General features: G+C 49.6%; 1 protein-coding gene across 1 annotated transcript in view; it reads left to right on the forward strand.

Moving 5' to 3' along the window:
- LZTS1 (leucine zipper tumor suppressor 1) overlaps positions 1 to 22,553 on the forward strand; it is a 65,595-nt gene that overhangs the window by 38,597 nt on the left and 4,445 nt on the right. Inside the window, exons 2-3 of the mRNA XM_061163940.1 lie at positions 17,174 to 17,651; positions 19,015 to 19,803. Of these exons, the coding sequence (XP_061019923.1) occupies positions 17,307 to 17,651; positions 19,015 to 19,803 (1,134 nt within the window). The 5' untranslated portion in view covers positions 17,174 to 17,306. The remainder of the gene's footprint in view (positions 1 to 17,173; positions 17,652 to 19,014; positions 19,804 to 22,553) is intronic.

The raw sequence follows: 22,553 nt of genomic DNA on the forward strand, positions 1-22,553 counted from the left end.
ACAACCCCTGGGATTGCAAAAGCATTGGACACAATTTAGCAAGTAAAGAACAACAATAGCAACAGAAGCACCAACTTTAGCACATGGGCCAGGGATGTCACGTAGCTAACCGTGTGTCACCACTGCCCTTCCCCAAGCCCATGACCCAAGTGGCTAATTTAACACAGATTTGTCCATACCGAACCTGAATCTGACCTCAGTATTCTTTAGCCAGCCACCAAGATGGGAGATAGGGTTTCCCTGGTGGCTCAGATGGTAAAGAATCTGCCTGCAATGCAGGAGATGTAAGAGACCCGGGTTCGATCCCTGAGTCGGGAACATCCCCTGGAGGAGGGGATGGCAACTCACTCCAATATTCTTGCCTGGAGAATCCCATGGACAGGGGAGCCTGGCTACAGTCCATGGGGTCCCAAAGAGTTGGACACAACTGACTAACACTTTGTAGATGGTAAATAGGTCAAACCTAAGTTTGAATGCCTGTCCAAGATCCTGTTGGTTCCGACACAGACCCTTCTAGGAGGTACCCACTTGGTCTGTACTCTAGGCTGGCAAGGGTGTGGCAGACAAGGAGACTCATCTGTTCCTTGCATTCAGGCCTCCAAAGCCCAACTGCTCCTGGGTTTTTAATCTCTGACCAGAGAGGACGGGAAGAAGTCTAGCCAGATTCCCAGCCCTCCTGGACGTCTCATGTCTCCCCTACTTAAGATCTGGGTCTTTATATGCCGCCCCCTTGACCAAGAGGACAAGTGGCTCCCCTCACCTGCACTGCCCAGCTCACGGGCCCAGGGGCTCAGTGGTACCCGAGTCATGAATGTGCATGAGGCTCGCCTTCTGCTCCCTCACGTGGGAGCAGCCACTGCACTAGCAGCTGTGGGGTTAAATTTGCATGAGTTTGCATGTAACTGCGGCTTTATTTTTGGAAGGGAGAAGGGCAGGTTGGGATCGGTGGGTAATCTGGTTCCTGGGGAGAACCGTCAGTCAGCACCGCTAAGACACAAGCTGCCCACCGGGACGAGGAAGGCTCAGCTGCAGCGCCCCAGCCTGCACACAAAAGGCGGCAGGGCAGAATGGCTTTTGATTCCTCCCCGGCAGTGGGAAGGAGAATTGCTTCCGATTGTTCACCCCGATGGTGTGATTCAGCCTGCCAGCGATTTTTCTTTCACTCTCTGCCTTTCCACGGAACCCAAGTACACTTAACTGCGAGCTGCGTGGGCCCCTGCTCCCCCTCATCCTTTCCTCTCACTGCCCACACTCGCCACCCCCTCCCTCCTTCATCCTCGCCTCTCTTTCATTCATCCATTCACTCAAAAAAAAAAAAGATGTACTGTGCTTTGCACGTGGAGCCCTCCAGGCAAGAAACCAAGTGAGTGCTGGGAGGTTTGCAGACTGGGCTGAGATGATTAACCAGCTCCCTGGCTCACCCCTGCCCCAGCCCTGGCCCCAGCCCCTGCCTGACCTTCCTTTAGAGTGACAAATGGGAGGAGAGGTCAAGGACAGGAATACTAGCACTGGAATTCCAGATAAGGAAAGCTGAATCAGGCAACATGCTGTGGGGAGGGGCAGAGGGGCCAGGGGGAGAGGCATCTTAAAAGGGGAGTCAATTAATCCTGGGCACGTGCCCCATTTAGCCCCGAGAGACCTCTGCTGGGGAGCTGGCTGGGGGCCCTCCCACCAGCCTGGTGCAGCCAGCAACACCCCCCTCCCCACCGCCCCTCCCCCCCCCCCACCTCTCAGCCCCAGCTGGCAGATGCCACGAGACTGCTCTCACAGCCTTGCAAGCCCCAGCTGCCCTTCTGGAGGCTGAGAGGCAGATCTGGCGGCTGCCAGGTCCCCAGGACACCAGCCTGTCGCCAAAGGGAGATAGCGGGAGATGGGGGTGGGGGTGGGAGGTGGAAGTGGGGGGGGGGGTGCTGTAGTCCTTCCCTAAAGATTCGCCCTTTTAACTTAAAGATACAGGAGGATCTAGTTCTAGCATCTTTCCATACTGCTTTATAATTCCACAAGCACTTGGTTTAAATTCATCCTGTGTGTACTGTTTTTACTGTGGTCAAGCATTTTCATAAATGTGGTTTCATTTAATCCTGATGGTTGCTCTGCGAGGTGTGGGAATCAGCTGTGCTTATCTAACAAGGAAATAGAGATGCTGAAATGTTCACTCTTCTGCCAGGTGACAAAACAGACCCATCACTCTGTGATTCTCTGTTGAGGGCCTCACACAATAATGCAAGTAGAACAGACTCCAGGGATGGGATCTGATAAATGTATATTTATCATATGTTATCATGTGTGGGATTCTCTCCTGTGGACCCACAACTGGAAGGGGCAGGCAAGTCATAGCAGATGGGGCCAGACAGCGCCCTGGTTGCTGGTGTTCAAGAGCTGGGGAAGGGGTAAGGGGTGTGGAGTGCAGAACCAGGATTGGAGCTCTGAGTACCTGACTTCTCAGCAAGCATCTGTCCATTATGGAGCTCCCCACAAAGCGTGGCATGTCTGCAGGCTGAGGCTGCCTTCACCACGTGAACCAAGAAGCAGGAGGGAAGAATATAAGGAAAGGACAATGCCAGAAACGGGGTGACCTGACAGCCCAGACAGCATCTTCTGCCAGGGGGTCTGGAGGGTAGTGAGGGGGACAGTATCTTAGCTTGTGCATAGGTGCTGCTGCTGCTGCTGCTAAGTCACTTCAGTCGTGTCCGACTCTGTGCGACCCCATAGATGGCAGCCCACCAGGCTCCCCCATCCCTGGGATTCTCCAGGCAAGAACACTGGAGTGGGTTGCCATTTCTGTCTCCAATGCATGAAAGTGAAAAGTGAAAGGGAAGCCGCTCAGTCGCGTCCGACTCTTAGCGACCCCATGGACTGCAGCCCACCAGGCTCCTCCGTCCATGTGATTTTCCAGGCAAGAACACTGGAGTGGGTTGCCATTTCCTTCTCCAATGCATGAAAGTGAAAAGTGAAAGGGAAGCCGCTCAGTCGCGTCCGACTCTTAGCGACCCCATGGACTGCAGCCCACCAGGCTCCTCCGTCCATGGGATTTTCCAGGCAAGAGTACTGGAGTGGGGTGCCATTGGCCTCTCCGGTGCATAGGTGCTAAGTCACTTCAATTATGTCTGACTCTTTGTAATGCTATAGACTGTAGTCCTCCAGGCTTCTCTGTCTATGGGATTCTCCAGGCAAAACTGCTGGAGTGGATTGCCTTGTCCTCTTCAGGGGATCTTTCCCATCAAGGGATGGAACCCACATCTCTTATGTCTCCCGCATTGACAAGTGGGTTCTTTACCACTAGTGCCACCTGGGAAGCCCATCTTAGCTCAGACTGCTATAACAAAGTAGCTACAACCTGGGGGAGTTAAACAATAGACACTTACTTCTGTAGTTCTGCAGGCTGGAATGTCCCAGATCAAGGCATTGGCATTGGCAGATTCTGTCTCTGGTGATGGCTTATAGATGGCTTTTTTTTTTTTTTTTTTTTCTTTAGATGGTTGACTTTTTACTGTGTCCTCACATTGGGTGTGGTTGGGGACAAGGGAATAGGAAAGAGACAAAAAACAGGTACTCTCTGATCTTTTCTTATGAGGGCACTAATCCCATCATAAGGACCCCACCCACATGTTCATCTAAAACTAATTACCTCCCAACACCATCCCTTTTGGCTTCAACATATGAATTTTAGTGGGACACAGACATTCATAAGGGCTTCCCAGGTGGCATTAGTGGTAAAGAACCCACCTGCCAATGCAAGAGATGCAAGAGACCCAGGTTTGATCCCTGGGTCAGGAAGATCCCCTGGAGAAGGAAATGGCAACCCACTCCTGTATTCTTGCTTGGAAAATCCCATGGACAGAGGAGCCTGGTGGGCAGCAGTCCATGGAGTCACAAAGAATTGGACATGACTGAAGTGACTTAGCATGCATGCACACAAGCATTCACAGCAGACAATTGTCTCACTCCTATATAAGAGAAAAAATTAAAAATTTATCATATGCTGGAGTCAGAGAGCTGGCTTTAATCCAGCAAACTCCTGCTAGTTTGTCTTGCATCTTTAGTTAAACTGGTGCTACCTTTTAAACTCTCTTTAAGTGTCTCTGTCTTATCTTTCAACTCAGCCATTGAAAACAGATACTCTGCTTTTTCTTGGGTTGGCCAAAAAGCTCATACTGCAAAAGAACCTGAATGAACTTTTGGGCAACTCAGTATTTCTGTTTTGGCCCCAGGTTTGAACAGGACTGGGAGATCAAGGAGAGGGTAAATTTCCTTCTTCCCAAGGTGAACTGTTGACTCCAATGAAATCCAAGAGATGGAAGTTTGGGTTGAAACCAGGCTTAGATTCTAGTTTTGTAGACTTGGCTTCCTAGTCTTCTAGTTTTGTAGACTTGGCATACATACAGTCTGCATGTATGGGACCCCAGCTGAAGTCACCTATCCTCCCCGCTGAGCTTGGTCAGTAAAGCCTGAGCTCTATGTGAGCTGATTTCATTAAAAAAATATGTATTGTGTTCTCAGCACTGTTCACCATACCATGTGAGATACAAGGAAGCTCTGGGATGCCATCCCAGCCTTAAAAAAGTTTAAAGACCCTTCGCTTCTGAAAAAACTCAGTAATGCAAGAGCTGTCTGCAGGCTGTGCAGGCTGAGTGCCAAGTGAGCTGAGATGCAGCTCTGGGCCCAGAGTGGGGCGCTTCCTGTGGTCAGTGGGGCTTCTCACAGTAGATAGAAAAGAGCCAGGTCTGGAAACCAAGTCTTCCTTTCAAAGGAAGCTGAGGTTGGGACTTCCCTGGTGGTCCAGGGGTGAAGCCTCCATGCTCCTAATGCAGAGTACATGTGTTCAATCCCTGGTAGGGGAACTAAGATCTCACATGCTGCATGTTGCAGCCTTAAAAAAAAAAATTAAAGAAAAAAGAAAGGGAAGCTAAGGTTTCACAACCACATTCAAGTTCTTTGTGAGAAGACTTGTTCCCTCCTTCTCAACACCCAAGCTTGCACGTGGTTTACCCTGAGGACCATGTGGATGAATAATAGTGAGTGTGAAGTTTGCTAAGTCCCACAGATGGAACTGAACATAAGAGCGCAAAGGTGTGGTTCCCAAGATTAGCAATTGTCCTAGGCTGGTGATGCAGGCAGAGCTCCAGTCCCAGCCCAGCAGTCACCAGCTATTCCAGCTATTCCTGGAGGCCAGCCAGCCCTGCCACCCAGGGCTGGGGCCCACGCAGAGCCTGCAGCAGCTTCCTCTGCCTTCTCCGGCACCAAACCCACAGGCTGAGCATCTCTGAATGGAGCATGCCGCCCGCCCACAGGACAGAATCTCATTTGTATCAGGCAGCCTTACACACACACACACACACACACACACACACTCACTCCATACCTCCTCCTTATACACGTGGCCCGCATGAAGGAGGAACTGCCCACCCTTCATCTGGAAAATGGATTCATGGAAAGGATATTAGTCTCAGGTCCGGAAGTTGTGACGTGACTTGGGCAAGTCCCTTCCCTGCTCTGGGACTTCCATGTCACCTCTGGGCGGCGAAGGAATTGGAGTAAAGGTCCCACGTGGCTCCAGAGTCTGGGATTTGACTAGGGAAGATGCTACCCTTGGCCTCCAGGCTGCCTCGGAGTGAGGAAGAGCAGCCTCATCACCTGCAGCGGAGGACCTGTCTGTTTGGCCAAGGCTCCTCCAGGCCCCTCCTTCCCACCTCTGCTGTCCTGGTGACACTCTCTTGTTAATAACAGCGGCTGTGCCCTCCCCCACCCCAGGGTAATACTCCAAGTGTGATTTGGAGGCCTCCTCCCAGCTCCTCCCACTCTCTGATGTTTTGGCCCATAAGGGTCTCAGATGCTTCCTCTCCTCCAGGATTTCAACTTAAGGGGGTGGGGAGTGGCTTTAAAAACTAAACAGCTTCCAAGACTCAGAGAAAAATGAACCTTAGAAAAATTCCCACACATGTGGAGAAGTAATCACCTAACAGAGGGTTCTTGTAATGAAATGCGAACATCTGAGCAGGGACTGGTGAAGGATATATGAGGATCATGCCCCCATAGGCAAGGTTAGAGCAGGTTGCCATGCCCTTCTCCAGGGGATCTTCCTGACCCAGAGATCGAACCCGGGTCTCCTGTGTTGCAGGCATATTCTTTACCATCTGAGCCACCTAGAAACCCAAAGGAAACATACAAATGGATCCCGAGTATAAAGCATTGAATAAAGCAACCAAAGTTGCAGAGTGATACACACAACAGGATATGATTTCTTTTGGCTTTGCTAGGCACTTGGGCTTCAGTAATTGTAGAGCACCGGTTTAATTGCTCCATGACATGTGGGGTCTTAGTTCCGCCACCAGGGATTGAACTCTGACTCCCTGCATTGGAAGGCAGATTCTTAACCACTGGACCACCAGCTGAGTCCCAGGATACCATTTCTATAAAGTAAAAATCAAAGCAGTACATAGACTATTCTCATATGTGACGAATGCATTTAATGATAAACAAATGTACCCACAAAAGTCATGATAAGGATTTCCCCTGGGGAGGGAGAGATGGGGCAGGAAAAAGGAGCAGGGAAGGGGGATTTCCACTTGCAGATGTTTTATTTCCGAAACAGATATGACAACATTTTAACAGTTGTCACCTCTGCATGAGTTACTTAGGTGATTTTTATAGGATTTTGATATTTTAAAAATCAATTAAAATTAGAATTGAATAGAAGAAAGCTTTAATAATGGCCCATGAGGAACTGAGGTAAGCTTTGGTGAAAATCTTGCCCAAGGGAGCCTTATTCATCCCCTGGTAGGTAGGTAGGTAACTGCCCACTCCAACTAGCCTTTTACCTTACGACTCCCTTTGAAGTAGGTCTGAGATATGTCCAAGTCATGGGATCCTGAGTGTAGGAGGTGGAGGGGCTGCACTGAGGTGGCACATGATTCTTTTAGTTCACTTCCTTCCCTGCTTCTGAAGAGAAGCAGGGAGTCATGAGTTAAGTCAATGATCTAAGGCAAGTTATTCATTCTGGCTTCCCTGGTAGCTCAGGTGGTAAAGAATCTGCCTACAATGCAGGAGACCTGAGTTCAATCCCTGGGTCAGGAAGATCCCCTGGAGAAGGGCATGGCAACCCACTCCCGTATTTTTTCCTAGAGAATTCCATGGACAGAGGAGCCTGGAGAGCTATAGTCCACGGGGTCACAAAGAGTCAGACACCACTTAGCGACTGCCCCTTTACCTGGAACTCCAGAGCTCATGTTTGATCCCCCAGAGCAGGATGCATTCATCTGTTTTTAAACTAGGTCCATCGAGGGGTGTTTGGGGTCAAGGAATTCTAAGACATGATAGTCAAAATGTTGGAGTGGGGTGGGGTGGTGGGAGGTGACATTTTTGTGAGGAGGGTGTGGATAGCTCTCAGGAGATCTCAGGAGATTAAATTCTCAAGTCTCAGAGAAGAGCTGAGCTGAATCCAGCCCCTCGTGTTCTGTTTGGAAACTGAGCCCAGGTTTGCACCAGCTGAGGGGAGGACTGTTACATCTTGCAGCTCCGTCTCTGTCCACACCCCAGTTCATGGGGGCTGTGGGAGGCCAGCCCTCATGCTGAGACTTCTGTGTCCAGGCCAGGGTCTGGACTGGGGTGCAGCCCCATGGTGCTTCTCAGAGAAACCCTGTTGTGTAGTAGAATGTCTCAGAGAACTGTCCTGGATCACAGTGAGAAATCACACAGTAACCAGCGTTGGTGATTTTTCTGGTATATGCTAAACCCTCACTTCCTTTCATGATAAAGCCCCGTGACAGAGAAAATGTGGTTACTTCCATTTTACAAGTGAGAAAACAGAGGCACAGAGCTTAAACCACTTACTCAAAGTCACACCACAAAAGCGGCAGACCTGAGGCTCTAAATCTCGTTTTCTTTCTGTTCCTCTAAATCCAGGTTTCTCAACCTCAGTACTATTGAGGGTTCAGGTCAGATAATTCTTTGTCCCAGGAGTTGTCCTGTGTGCTGGCCACCAGATGCCCGTGGCACCCTTGGTCGTGACAGGCAAAGAAGTCTTGTCTTCAGATATTGCCAGGTCACCACCCTGGAGACCCCTATGCTCTAAACCCCTAAGCCCATTCCTGCATCAGTGCCTAGAGACCATTCTACCAAAACCTTCATCAGCCTGGCTCTTCCTGACTATCATCTTCTCCAAGATCTTCCCCGGACACTGCAACTAAAGTAGAAAACACACACACATAACTGACACTTTCATCTCTGGCTTTTCTTTTTTTCCTTCTATGCATTTTCTCCTCTCCTTCCTTTCTCACCCTCTTTCACCTGCACTTTGCATAGTACTTGGCCCTTGTCAGATGAGGAAGAAATATTTGTTGAATTAGTGACCCAGTGAACCCCTACTTAACAACCCCATCAGCTCAGCCCACAGGTGAGCGTACTTGCTCCCTGAGGACACACCCCATGGAGTGTGCTCTGGGGTGGGCACCCTCCCCCTCTCCATGGATGCTGGAGGAGAATTCCTCGGGGTTCAGCGAGGGCCCCCCCTGCTTCAGCAGCAGCAGCACAGCCCCGTGGGTGCCCCCGGACAGAGGCAGCTGGTGGGAGGCAGGACACCGAGATGCCCCATAGGCTGGCCTGGGCGCTGATGGGGAGAGGATAAAGGAAGAAGTCAGGGAATGACCTGGACTGAGAAAGAGGGAGGCGTGAGACGGAGCAGGGTGGCTGGAGGCTAGCATCCTGATCTTGTAGGTGGTCTCTCCAGACAAAGAGGGCAGACAGGAGGGCAGCTGTGTATCCTCACTTTACCCAGGCAGGAAGTCTGGGTTTGGTGTGGACAAAAATCTATATAGTCAAGGCTATGGTTTTTCCTGAGTCATTTATGGATGTGAGAGTTGGAGCATAAAGAAGGTTGATAGCCGAAGAGTCGATGCTTGTGAACTATGGTCCTGGAGAAGATTTGAGAGTTCCTTGGACAGCAAGGAGATCAAACAGTCAATCCTAAAGGAAATCAGTCCTGAATATTTATTAGAAGGACTGAAGCTCCAATACTTTGGCCACCTGATGTGAAGAATAGACTCTTTGGGAAAAAACCCTGATGCTGAGAAAGATTGAAGGCAGGAGGAGAAGGGATGACAGAGAATGAGATGGTTGGAGGGCATCACTGACTCAATGGACATGAGTTTGAGCAGACTCTGGGACACAGTGAAGGACAGGGAAGTCTGGCATGCTGTAGTCCGTGGGATCGCAGAGAGCCCACACGACATAGTGACAACAACAACAAAGGCCATAGCTGCTTCTCCCCTTGGTGTGAGATGAGGGGGAGGTGGTAATATTTCTCACCTTCCTGAGTCCTGACAGACCCCTTTTCATGTTTGTGTCTCCAGCTCCATATTCCAGAAAGGGAGGAATGTGTCACCCTGGCGATAGCCCTGGTTAAAAGAACACAAGACGGATGGGGAGGGAGCAGCTGCCGTGGGAGTAGCAGCAGCTCAAAGTCCAGGGCTTCCAGGCCTCCGTGGCCCTCACCGTTGGGCAGCAACCATCTTCGGTGGGGAAGGCCACGTGGCAGGGTGGGGAGGCACTGGCACTTCTAGAGGCAGGTCCCCTCAGTTCCCTGGGGCCAGATTCTGAGAAGTGTATCCTAGGGGCTCCTTTCTCTTTCCTCTCTTAAAGTCTAATGCTTGCTGGATCTCTTTTGTAACATCCATGGAGATCACAGAGCTCACATAACTGAGCCCAGGCTGAGGAGCTGTGGCTCCTTCATCTTTTCCTCTCCAGTCCTTCTTGCCTCTTCCTTTCCCCTCTGCAGTCTCCAAGATCTCTGTGGTTGCTCACTTTCATCCCACATCCCACACTCTCGGCCAGTGGGGATTTCTTTCCCAGGAAGAAAAGTGTGCCCTTCCCCTTGCCTGCCTGAGGGCAGAGACAATGAGTCTGGTAGGGGGTGGGTGGGAAGACCCAAGATTTGGGAACTAGGATGGATCACGGCCAGGTTTTCTGTGATGCTCTCTCCAAGTTGAAAACCGAACAAGTCTAGACATTTAAAGGTAATTAGGTTAGCTTCAAATATATCTGGGGAAGAATCTCAAACTTCAAAGCTCTTCTGTGTGTTAATAAGACCTGGGGAATGGCGAGCAGAGGCTCCAGGGCTAAGGGACAGAAATGCTCTCAGGATCAGAGCCAGCATCCTTCCCCCACTCCACGCCTTTGCTCCCAGCACCATTTGTCCTCTCCCTCTCAGTCCCCTGGGGCCCAGCACACTGCTTGCCCTTCGCACATCTTCCAGGCTGCCGTTCCCGTCAGTGAAGGAGCTCACCTATACCTAAAACCTTGTCTTCTGCCCAGTTGGGAAATGAAGCTATGGCTGGAGGCCACGAGCTTAATTTCCCCTCCTGACTTTCTTTCTGTCAACCCTTGAAACTGACCTGCCTTTCAGGATAGGACCCCCTAATAATCTCTGGGGGCTTCCCAAGTGGCGCAGTGCTAGAGAATCCACCTGCAACACAGTAGCTGCTGGAGATGCAGGTTCGATCCCTTGGTTGGGAAGATCTCTGGAATAGGAAATGGCAACCCACTCCAGTATTCTTGCCTAGAAAATCCCATGGACAGAGGAGCCGGGCAGTTTATAGTCCATGGGGTCACAAAGAGTCAGCTATGACTGAACGACTAGGCACCCTATCTCTGAGCCTCTACCTATAGTCCTCACCCTATCTCTGAGCCTCTACCTATAGTCCTGTCACGTGAAGATCATATAATTTGGGTCTGGGTTCGAACCCTACGTTGGTCACTGGCCAGTTGAATGACATCTAGCCCCTCTGAGTTTTGCTTCACTTTCACCCTAGGAGTCTAGAGACAAAGTCTCTGCTCTCATAGAGCTGAAATTCTGGTGGTTATTATTATAAGTTATCAGCAGATTTTTATAGGTTAGCAGCAATGACTTACTTACACAGGGAACTCAACTCAATATTATATAACAACCTAAATGGGGAAAGAATTTGAAAAAGAATAGATTCATGTATATGTATAAGTGAATCACTTTACTATACACTTGAAACTAACACAACATTGTTAATCAGTTATACTCCAATATATAATATAAAGCTTTGTTTTAAAAGATTTTGTTGTTCAGTGTCCAATTCTTTGAGATCCCACGGACTTCAGCATGCCAGGCTTCTCTGTGTTTCACCATCTCCCAGAGTTTGCTCAAACTCATGTCCATTGAGTCAGTGATGCCATCCAACCATCTCATCCTCTGCCACCCCCTTCTCCTCCTAACTTCAATCTTTCCAAGCATCAGGTCTTTTCCAGTGAGTCAGCTCTTTGCATCAGGTGGCAAAAATACTGGAGCTTCGGCTTCAGCATCAGTCCTTCCAGTGAAGAGTCAAGGTTGGTTTCTTTAGAATCGACTGATTAAATCAAGTGTTGTGAAGGAGATAAACAGATTGGTTCTAACAGAGAGGAATGGGGGAAATATATTTTTCCATGAGTAACTAGGAAAGCCGTGGAGGTGATATTTGAATTGAAAACTAAAGTGTGCGAAAGGGAAATGTGTGTGAGGAGGAAGAGCTAAGGCAGAGAGTTGTCAGCAGAGGCAACAGCAGGCATTAAAGCTCCTCGATAAGAAGAGGTTTGGCGTGTTCCACCAGCAGAAAAAAAATCAGTGTGGCCATCACTGAGGTGAGGAGACTGGAGTGGTGAACAAATCAGGGACTGATGAACTCGTGAGGCGCCTGCTTCACTCTACAAGCAATGGGAAGCCTTGAAAGGATTTCACCTGTGAGCGGGAGGACTTCGACACTCCAGATGCTTAGGATGAGCAGATGGGGAAAAGATAAATTTGGAGGCTGTCTCAGGGTCCAAGTGAAAGGAGACGGCAGTGCAGCAGGAGAGCTGCAAACAGATTCTTCTTTTTTTTAGCTTTATTGAAGTATAGTTGATTTACAATGTTAATTTCTGCTGTAGAGCAAAATGATTCAGTTATCTGTATTTATTTTCTTTTTCATTTTCTTTTCCATTATGGTTTATCACAGGATATTGAATATAGCTCCCTGTGCTATACAGTGGAACTTGTTGTTTATCCATCCTATACGCACTAGTTTGAATCTGCTAATCCCAAACTCCCAATCTATCCTTCCCTCACCCTCTCTTGGCAACGACAAGTCTGTTCTGTATGTCTGCGAATCTGTTTCTGTTTGTAGAAACGTTCATTTGTGTCATATTTTTGATCCCACACATAAGTGGTATTCATATGGCATTTGTCTTTCTCTGTCTGGCTTACTTCATTTAGTATGATAATCTCTAGGTTCATCCATGTTACTGCAAATGGCATTATTTCATTCCTTTTTATGGCTGAGTAATATTCTATCGTATATATGTACCCGCTCTTCTTTATCCATTCCTATCTGTTGATGGACAGCTAGGTTGCTTCCATGCCCTGGCTATTGTAAGTGGTGCCGCAGTGAACACCGGGGTGCACGTATCCTTTTGAATTGCGGTTTTCTTCAGATAGACATCGTATAGCAGGATTGTTGGATCATATAGCAACTCTATTTTTCATTTTTTGAGGAACCTCCATGCTGTTTTCCATAGAGTTGCACCAGTTTACCTTCCCATCAGCAGTATAAGTTTCCCTTTTCTCCACACCTGCTCCAGCATTTGTTATCTGTAGACTTTTTAATGATGGTCCTTTTAAGTGGTGTGAGGTTTTGTAGTTTTGATATTTATTTCTCTGATTATTAGCGATGATGAGCATCATTTTGTGTGCCTGTCAGCCTGTATGCCTGTGTATGTCTTCTTTGGAAAAATGTCTATTTAGATATTCTGCCCATTCTTCAATTAAGTTTGTTCATTTTTTATTATTGAATTGCATGAGCTGCAAACAGATTCATTTCACATGTCTTCCTGGTATTATAGTTCTGTTCCAGCTATTACACACTTCCAGAAGGCACCCTAATCCTATCTTTCAGTTGATCATGGACTCCCTGGCCAGCACCTACCATGTCTGAGGCATTGCAGTTGACTTCTGCGAGTTTGCTTCGTCCCCATACTGAGCCTGTGAAATCCTGATTATTTCCATTTTGTGGCAAAGAAACCTCAGAGAGGTTAATTTTCACATCCCAGTCTCTCTGATGCCATAGCCTATGGTATTATCTCTACAACACTGTCCCTGCAGATGTTCACAAATGTGTAACTGGATGAGCAAAAAGTAAGTCACCTGTTGTCCAACTGGTAGCACATGCAGAGTGCACAAGAGTCTTTTGGCCAAAAATAGCTTCCCAATATATGGACAGCAGTAAAATATTGCGTCATAGCCCTTGGGGCCTCAACTAAGCAAGAGATGGATGACCTGGGGCATGAGAAACACATTTTGTCATTGTCAACTGTTTAATTAGCAGAGGAACTTCATGCGCCTAAGTAGTGCTGTCAGGGAATGGGATGCAGGAAACTTGCATTTGGAGAGGAGAGAACTAGTTCTGGAAAATGAGATGTGGCCACTGAAGATAACACAGGGCTGCTGAATGCCTGGGAAGAAAAATAATGATAACGTATCATAGATACCAGTGAAAATACCTCCTATTCATTGAGTGCCTACTATATACTAGGCTTTAAATAAATGTATCAGACCTATTAGCTTCTGGTAAGATCCAATAAACTGCTCATAATGGCCCCATGAGGTATCATCATGTTTCCCTGATTCTAAGAGACCATCAATTTAATAAAAGCTTTTCATAGAAATGCATATATTACACTTACGGAACGCTGTTTTGTTGTGTGGTGCTCTTATGATTGGAATGTCAGTCAGTCAGTCAGTTCAGTCGCTCAGTCGTGTCCGACTCTTTGCGACCCCATGAATCGCATCACGCCAGGCCTCCCTGTCCGTCACCAACTCCCAGAGTTTACCCAAACTCGTGTCCATCGAGTCAGTGATGCCATCCAGCCATCTCATCCTCTGTCGTCCGCTTCTCTTCCTGCCCCCAATTCCTCCCAGGAATGTAGGATGTATTTATTCATGTCATAGCTACTTTATTCTTCAAGATAACAATGCATGTTTGAACCTGACCTTCATCTTCAGGGTCTGAAGAGTCTTCTGGTTCCCTCAGCTGTGCCCATAATACCCCCCTTATCACCCACCTGGGATGTCTTCTGCCCCTTTCAGTTGACAGGGTAATTTAGAGCAGAATAAAGAATGCAGAGTTCCTTCTGCATTTCCTATTTTATTAAACTTGCCATGTCCCTCCCCTCCCACTGCTTCTTAATTGAATCATCTGTCTTTTGACTGACTGAGAAATACTCCTTCTCAATGCATGACAATCACACAGCATTTCCAAGCTCTGAAAATCAGGTGACCCAGGCTTGAGCAATTCGCCTTATAGGGTGCCTGCATCGCCTTCTAGTGCATTCCTCTGTCTGATGACCAGCAAGGCCATTGTTACTGTTTTCAACATTGATTATAAGATGCAGTCCTATTACTTAAAAAAAAAATTTAAGTGTATCTTAGCATTGGTTTCTGACACTGAAGGTAAAGATGTAAGAGAGTTTAACCTCCCACATCATGGCTGGCAGGGAGCATAACTGGGAACCCAAACCAAGTCGGCCAAGCTGCTAGTCATTGTTCAAGGGTGCAGCTGTCTCTCGCCTCTTCTTGTGAGCCCTCTCCAGTCAGGCCGTTCTTCACCCCATTCCACCCAAAACCACTCTTGTCAAGGTCACTTGTGCCTCCAAACAGCCAAATCCATTGGCCAATTCTTAGTTGCCATCTTAGTTCAGCATCACTTGACACAATCTTCATCCTTACCTTTCACGGGTCTCCTGCATGTCTGTCAGAGACTTCTTAGTGTCTCTTCCTCATCCCCACTCATCTTCCTGGGCTCTGTGAACCAGTCCTCACATTTCTCTTGCCTTCTTGCCCTTGCATTTTCATCTAGTCTCAGAACTAGCTCCGAGACTATGCACAAACAACTCATACAAGGAAATCTGCAGCTTGCCCTGCTCCACACCCATTCTGCTGCCTACTCTCCATCACTGCTTGGATGTCTAATGGGCTTTGCAATCTTAATGTCTTAAAACCAAAGTCTTATTTCCACCCCCACTTCATCCTAAACTGGTTCCTTTTGTGGTCTTTTGCATCTCAATAAATGGCAACTTACTTCTTCTGGATACTTGGATAAAAAACATTGAAGTCATCCTAGATTCCACTCTTTCCCTCCCTGCCTTCAATCTTTTAACTAGTACCATCAGCTCGACTTTAAAATTACATCTAAAATTGAATCCAGGGCTTCCCTGCTTGCTCAGTGGTAAAGAATCTGCTGGCCAGTGCAGGAGACATGGGTTCAATTCCTGGTCTGGAAAGATCCCACATGCAGCAGAGCAACTAAGCCTGTGTGCCACAAATATTGAGCCTGTGCGCTGGAGCCCGGGAGCTGCAGCTACTGAAGCCTGTGCACCCCAGAGCCCACACTCTGCAACGAGAGAAGCCACTGCAATGGGAAGCCCGTGCACCACAACTAGAGAATAGCCTCCTCTCTCCACAACTAGAGAAAAGCCCACAAAGCAGTGAAGACCCAGCACAGTCAAGAATAAATAAATAAAAATAAATAAAATTTAAAAATTGAATCCACAGCTACCACCCTAGCCTAGCCATGTTAGTCACCCACCTGCTATAACAGGCCCAACTTCCACGCAAGCTCCCCAGTGGCTCTTTTCCACACAGCAGCCAGAGTGGCCCTCCACAACGCAAGTCAGACCAAGTTGTCAGCTGCTTAAAGCCACCTGGAGGCTTCTTATCTCAGACTGTAGCTGAAACCCTTATGGCCAGTCAGGCTCTCTGTTGCCTGGCCCCCACTAGCTCTCTGACATCTGTGTCCTCCAAACCCCCACTGCTAACTACCCTCCAGCCAGACCGGCCTCCTTGCCGGTCTCACAAATGCCCAACACATTCCACTCAGGGACGCAGGGCTTTGCACTTGGGGCTACCCCTGAGCTTCCTCTTTCTCCCCACAGGTCTCCACATAGCTTTCTCCCTCACTTTCTTGGGGTCTCTTTAAATGACACCAAACAGAGAGGCATACTTCACATTCCCTGCATAAAGCAGCCACCTCCCCTTCCTGGTGGCTCAGACGGCAAAGTGTCTGCCTGCAGTGCGGGAGACCTGGGTTCGATTCCTGGGCCGGGAAGATCCCCTGGAGAAGGGAATGGCTACCCATTCCAGTATTCTTGCCTGGAAAATTCTATGGACAGAGAAGCCTTGTGGGCTGTAGTCCGTGGGGTCACAAGGAGTCTGACTGAGCAGCTAGCACAACAACAGAATTCCATCCCATTCACTTGGCCTTATCGCCCCTGGAGCACACAGATCGCCTCAGGTCACACACGTTGATCTGTTCATGGCCAGTCCACTCTACACTACACACAAGCCCCATGAGTGCAGGGACTGTAACTTCCAGTCACCCCTGCATCCCAGTGCTGAGAAGAGAGCCATCTCAAAGAAGAGGTGGTGCATATATACAATGGGATATTACTCAGCCATTAAAGAGAATGAAATAAGGCCATTTGCAGCAACATGGATGAACGTAGAGAGTGTCACACTGAGGGAAGTAAGTCAGACAGAGAAGGAGAAATATCATGGCATCCCTTTTATGTGGAATCTAGAATGATACAAACGAGCTGACTTAAAAAAACACAAAAAGACTAACAGACTTAGAAAATAAACTTGCAGTTGCTGGGGGGAAGGGATAGTTAAGGACTTTTGGAAGGTCACATACGCACTGCTATATTTAAAATGAATAACCAACAGAAAGCTTTGTATACCACGTGAAGCTCTGCTCAGTGTTATGTGCCAGCCTGCATGGGAGGCGGGTTTGAGGGAGAATGGCCACATGCATATGCATGGCTGAGTCCCTTTGTTGTTCACCTGAAACTATCACCGCATTGTTAATCAGCTGCACCCCAATACAAAATGGTTTCGGTGTTAAAGAATAAAAATTTAAAAAAAGAAAAAGAAGAGGGCCATCCCATAGTAGGCTTCTAGCAGATGTTTGCTGAATTAGAGGACAAAGGAAGAATGAGAGGGAAGCCCGCTGAGACAGAGACAGGGCTGAGCCTCTGTTAGGGGAGACACGCATTTCTCTGCTGCCCAGATCTCGAGGTTGGTCACCAGTGGGGACGTGCCATGACCACCCCGTCCAGGCTGACTTCTGCTTATGTCTCCTTCCAGGTCTTGGCTCCCCCAGGCCGTGTGAGGCTTCTGCTATGACTGCAGTCTCTTCTCGGAGCCAGGACTGCCGCTCGCCGCCCCGGCCACGCCAGGTCCCTGCTCTGCTCCAGCAGTCCCCGGCGTCCGCATCACCATGGGCAGCGTCAGCAGCCTCATCTCTGGCCATGGCTTCCACAGCAAGCACTGCCGGGCCTCGCAATACAAGCTGCGCAAGTCTTCCCACCTCAAGAAACTCAACCGCTATTCGGATGGGCTGCTGAGGTTTGGCTTCTCCCAGGACTCGGGGCATGGCAAGTCCAGCTCCAAAATGGGCAAGAGCGAAGACTTCTTCTACATCAAGGTCAGCCAGAAGGCCCGGGGCTCCCACCGCCCTGATTACACGGCACTGTCCAGCGGGGACCTAGGGGGCCAGGCAGGGGTGGACTTCGACCCGTCCACCCCACCGAAGCTCATGCCCTTCTCCAATCAGCTGGAGATGGTAAGTGGACAGGTCTCTGGTGTGGGTGGCTGGGTTGGAAAGGCAGGAAAGAGGCCTGGGGCTGAGAGCGGTGGTGGTGAAGGTCTTAAATGCTTACATCACTGAGAACGCTTACATTACTGAGTGATGCAGAGAAGGCAGGAGAACTCAGCCACACCCGAGAGCAAGACTGGACAAAGGAATAAACACATTGATCAGTCTCATAATGCAAAAGTCCTGGGTGAGCTTTTAGCACAGAGCAATCAGAGAATGCAAGCCTTTCTGAACTCTGCTGGACTGTAACTCAGGATAGCCAAGGCAGGACCAAGAGCAGTGTTTTCAAGTGCATGGGAATGGGGAGGGGCTCGCTTACCATCTGGAAAAGCAGGTGGAAAGCCCACCTGCAGAGATCTGGCAGGCTCTCTTGTTAGGACTCACAGAGGTGGGCTTTCTCCTCCTCCACTGCTCTGGTGGGACAGCAGCTCTCACTCAAACCAGCCCCAAAGCATCTTTGGTGGGATAAGAGCTGTGAGTTTGTTAGTTAGTTTTTCGCCATGCTGTGTGGCTTGCAGGATCTTAGTTCCCTGACCAGGAATGGAACTCGCACCCCCTGAGGTGGATGCACGGAATCTTAACTACAGGACCACCAGGGAAGTCCTTTGGGTTTGTTATCATCACCAATCTAGCAAGGATGAGGGCAGAGAGTCCCAGGAGCTCAGAAATCCAGCCCTCGTCCCACTTTAAGTTCTCATGGGTCCTGCCAGTCGAGGCTAGAAGCATTGTTCCTATCAGCACCCTGGCCTCACCTGGGAGGATGAATCTATACATTGATATGCTAGGACACGGCCCACATGTTGGATAGAGTTTTAAGCTTTTCAAAGTAAAGAGCTTGTAAACTTTGAAGTCCTCTAATAATGAAAATGATGGCTTTAGGGAAAAGATTGCTATTTCAAGCAGTTCTCCCAACCACTGGGGGAGGCCACGGCCAGAGTTCCAGCTGCTGGCCAACTGGAAGCAATGGGGAAGAAGCAGGGATGAGCTTCCCTGAGGACTGTGTGTCCAGCATCCTTACCTGCAGCACACGGAGCCCCAGAACCCTGGCATGGGGGTCTCAGCCGGTGAACCTAAAAGCGCTGTCATCTCGGAGAAACTGGTGACAAAGTGGTTGGTAGTTCACAAAACAAAGGGCCCGATGATCTTTAAGAATAGGCATGGAGGAATTCCTCCTCCTTGAGGGAGATTCACCACCTTTGGCCCCTTCAGAGTAACAGGTGAGGTCACCTGCGGCCCGTGACCAGGAAGGTGCCATGTAGCTGGCATACATACCTGACTCAGGCCTCAACGCAGGGAGACCCCGGGTAAGTAAGGCTGTTTTCCTCCCCAGGGTTCCGAGAAGGGTGCCGTGAGACCCACGGCCTTCAAGCCAGTGCTGCCACGGTCAGGCGCCATCCTCCACTCATCCCCTGAGAGCACTGGCCACCAGGTGCATCCCGTGCCTCTGGACAAGCCCAAGGAGCAGGAGCTGAAGCCCAGCCTGTGCTCTGGGGCACTGTCCGACTCCGGCCGGAACTCCATGTCCAGCCTGCCCACCCACAGTACCAGCAGCAGCTACCAGCTGGACCCGCTGGTCACTCCAGTGGGGCCCGCCAGCCGGTTTGGGGGCTCAGCCCACAACATCACACAGGGCATTGTCCTCCAGGACAGCAACATGATGAGCCTGAAGGCCCTGTCTTTCTCTGACGGGGGCAGCAAGCTGGCCCACGCAAGCAAGGACAAGGGCTCTGTGCGCTCCCCCATCTCCACGGACCAGTGCACCATCCGGGAGCTGGAGAAGCAGCTGCTGGGGAGGGAGGGCGAGCTGCAGAGGATGCACCGCAGCTTCGAGGAGAAGGAGCTGGCCGCCAGCCAGCCTTACGAGGAGCGGCCGCGGCGTGGCAAGGACGAGCTGGAGGGGCTGGAGGCCAAGGGCAAGCTGAAGGTGGCCGCGCAGAAGAGCCAGCGCGCCCAGCAGGTCCTGCATCTCCAGGTGCTCCAGCTCCAGCAGGAGAAACGGCAGCTCCGGCAGGAACTCGAGAGCCTCATGAAGGAGCAGGATCTGCTGGAGACCAAACTCAGGTCTTACGAGAAAGAGAAGACCAGCTTTGCCCCCGCACTGGAGGAGACGCAGTGGGAGGTGAGGATGAGGGCAAGGGCAGGGGGGTGGGCAGGGGTTCAGTGCCTGCATTCCCCACCACTTTCTCCAGGTCTCCTCCAGGCTCTAGGCAACAGGGAGAAGTGTGAAGTTGCTCAGTCATGTCCGACTCTTTGCAATCCCATGGACTGTAGCCCGCCAGGCTTCTCTGTCCGTGGGGATTCTCCAGGCAAGAATACTGGAACAGGTTGCCATGCTCTCCTCCAGGGGATCTTCACAACCCAGGGATCAAACCCAGGCCTCCTGCATTGCAGGCAGATTCTTTACCATCTGAGCCACCAGGGAAACCCAAGAATACTGGAGTGGGTAGCCTATCCTTTCTCCAGGGAATCTTCCCAACCCAGGAATTGAACCGGGGTCTCCTGCATTGCAGGCAGATTCTTCACCAGCTGAGCTACCGTAGCAACAAGGGTGGGAACACAATTGCCCTGGAAAACTGGGCTGGAGTGCTGGCTTCCTGACCCAAAGAAAGGGCTCCCCAGGAAACCATGTTGGAGATTTTCTTAGTCTGGGCTTCTTCATCTCCCCAACCCCATGCCTCATGGCCAGAATTGAATTTACTAATTGAGTCATTGGCTGAGAAACGAACAAGAGAACCAAGTCCCACCCAGGCTGTGAGGGCCACCTCAGTGCATCTGCTCACAGAGGCTCTGCAAGACCGCAAACCATCCCTGGTTCATGATGGTCCCAAAGCCACAAAAGACCATAGCACCATTTGTGATGTTTTTTCTTCATCTTTTTGTGGTTGTTGTTTTCTTTATGGAAGGCTCTGTTTGTACTCGGAAAACGTCACAGTTCCAAAGCTGCGGGATTTTTTTTTTTTTTTAACTTTTTGGCTACAACATGGCATGTGGGGTCTTAGTTCCCTGACCAAGGATCGAACCCAAGCTCCCTGCGTTGGGAGCATGGAGTTTCAACCAGTGGACCACCAGGGAAGTTCCCTCGTCTGTGACTTTTGAGGAAAGGGACTCCAACCACTGTTGGGAGTGGTCACAGCTGTGCAGGTCTCAGGGACAGAGTTGGCCAGTCCTCAACAGAAGTGCAAGTGGAGCTTCTGTCTGGTGGCTGAGATGGAAAAACAGAGCAGGAAGGAAGAGGACTCAGATACACACGCACATCCTCAGGCACACCTGGAAATTCGGTGGCTGCACCTGGTCTCACTGGAGAACAGCCTAAGCCCCGCATCCTGCTCACTGTTCTCACCTGATGGGCCTCTAAAGGTCCCAGGGACCAGAAGAGGCTCGTGCATGGCATTCACCCCAGAGACTCCTGCCCTGGGAAGGGGCTGAGGGCTCACTGGGTCTGGTTAGACCAGCATCAACCCTAGGTGGGGGTGACGCACCATCAGCCATAAAGCCATCTGTCTGAACTGATCTCCTGTACTTACTCTGGAAATTAGAGCGACAGATGTTACCAAGGGGAGAGGAGAAAGATCCTTTCTGAGGAAGTGATGGGCAGAGGCGCTAGAGAGGTGGGCAGGGAGTGTCACTTTCTCTCTGCCAGGTCTCCCAAAGAGGGAGGGACCTCAGCCATGGGACCAGTGCTTTTCTTCTTCTCATCACTGTTGGTTCAGGAGACCCTCTCCCAGCCATGGTTTCTCAGCCAGGACTTGGGAACACTTTGGCCCATCTCAGAACATAAGCCAATGCTAGCATTATGCATCCATCCTTGCTTGTCTAATCCAGAACTAAGCTGGACATGGCTGTGACCTCACTCCCAGGGTGTCCAGAGTATTAGTAAAACAATAAATGAAGTAAATTTTCACAAAAACATAGACATATATTACAAACATATTTGTAATAACAATAATTCATAGAGTGTTTATTAATGCCAGGCCCCAGATCCTTTCATTTAACCTTTACAACAGCCCTATGAAACTCAATTTAGAGTTAAGGACACTGAAGCAGGGAGACCAATTATAATAGCAAAGAGCTCGTTAGATGACTTGCCAAAGTCACCACATAGCAGGTATCAGAGCCAGGATCTGATCCTGAATTAGGTCCCAGAGTTCAGAGTTTTATGTTCATAACGGTACTGTGCTAATGGATGCAGAATTGGCCGGGTCACTCTCCCCGTCCTCAGCCACGGCTCTGCTGCCCCTTCCATGACACAAATCCAGGCTCACCCTCGGAAGGCTGTTTCAGCCCCAGCCAAGCACGGTGGTGGGGATGTGCACACTTCAGAGGTGGTGCATGAGAGCAAGGGGTGGCTCTACCTCAAGAAAAAAGAGGAAATATTAAAACTTCCAGTCTTGCTCAAAGAATCTATTCTGTGGAGGCCCAGGCCCTGGGCTTCATTCTGGCCATCTTCCCTGCAGGCCAGCAGAAAATGCTCTTGTAACTCAGCCAGACAGACCGGCCTTGGACACATGACCCCCAGTGGCCAGGACTCCACAGACACATGGGTCTGAGTCAGTGTCATTGGTATCATTAGTTTTGTTTGCTGCTCTTAGCCAACTTTTGATGGAGATTGAAGTAGAGATGGTGGAGGGCACTGGGGAGAACAGTGGCTCATCATTTGGCGGATGCCAGCTGGGCACTGCTTCTGAGCCCAGTTGGTTGCTGGGGTGAAGTCATGATTGTGTGAATATTGTCTTTATCCCAGGAGGAAGGAGAAGAGAGTAAGTGCAGGGGTGAGGCCAGAGAGTGAGAGAGTATACACAGATGATAGAAATTAGGCAGACCCAAAATTGACATCATTGATGTTAATGTAGATAGTGGAGCTACCAGCTG

Source organism: Dama dama, chromosome 16, assembly GCF_033118175.1.
Source record: "Dama dama isolate Ldn47 chromosome 16, ASM3311817v1, whole genome shotgun sequence".
Classification (NCBI taxonomy): Eukaryota; Metazoa; Chordata; class Mammalia; order Artiodactyla; family Cervidae; genus Dama; species Dama dama.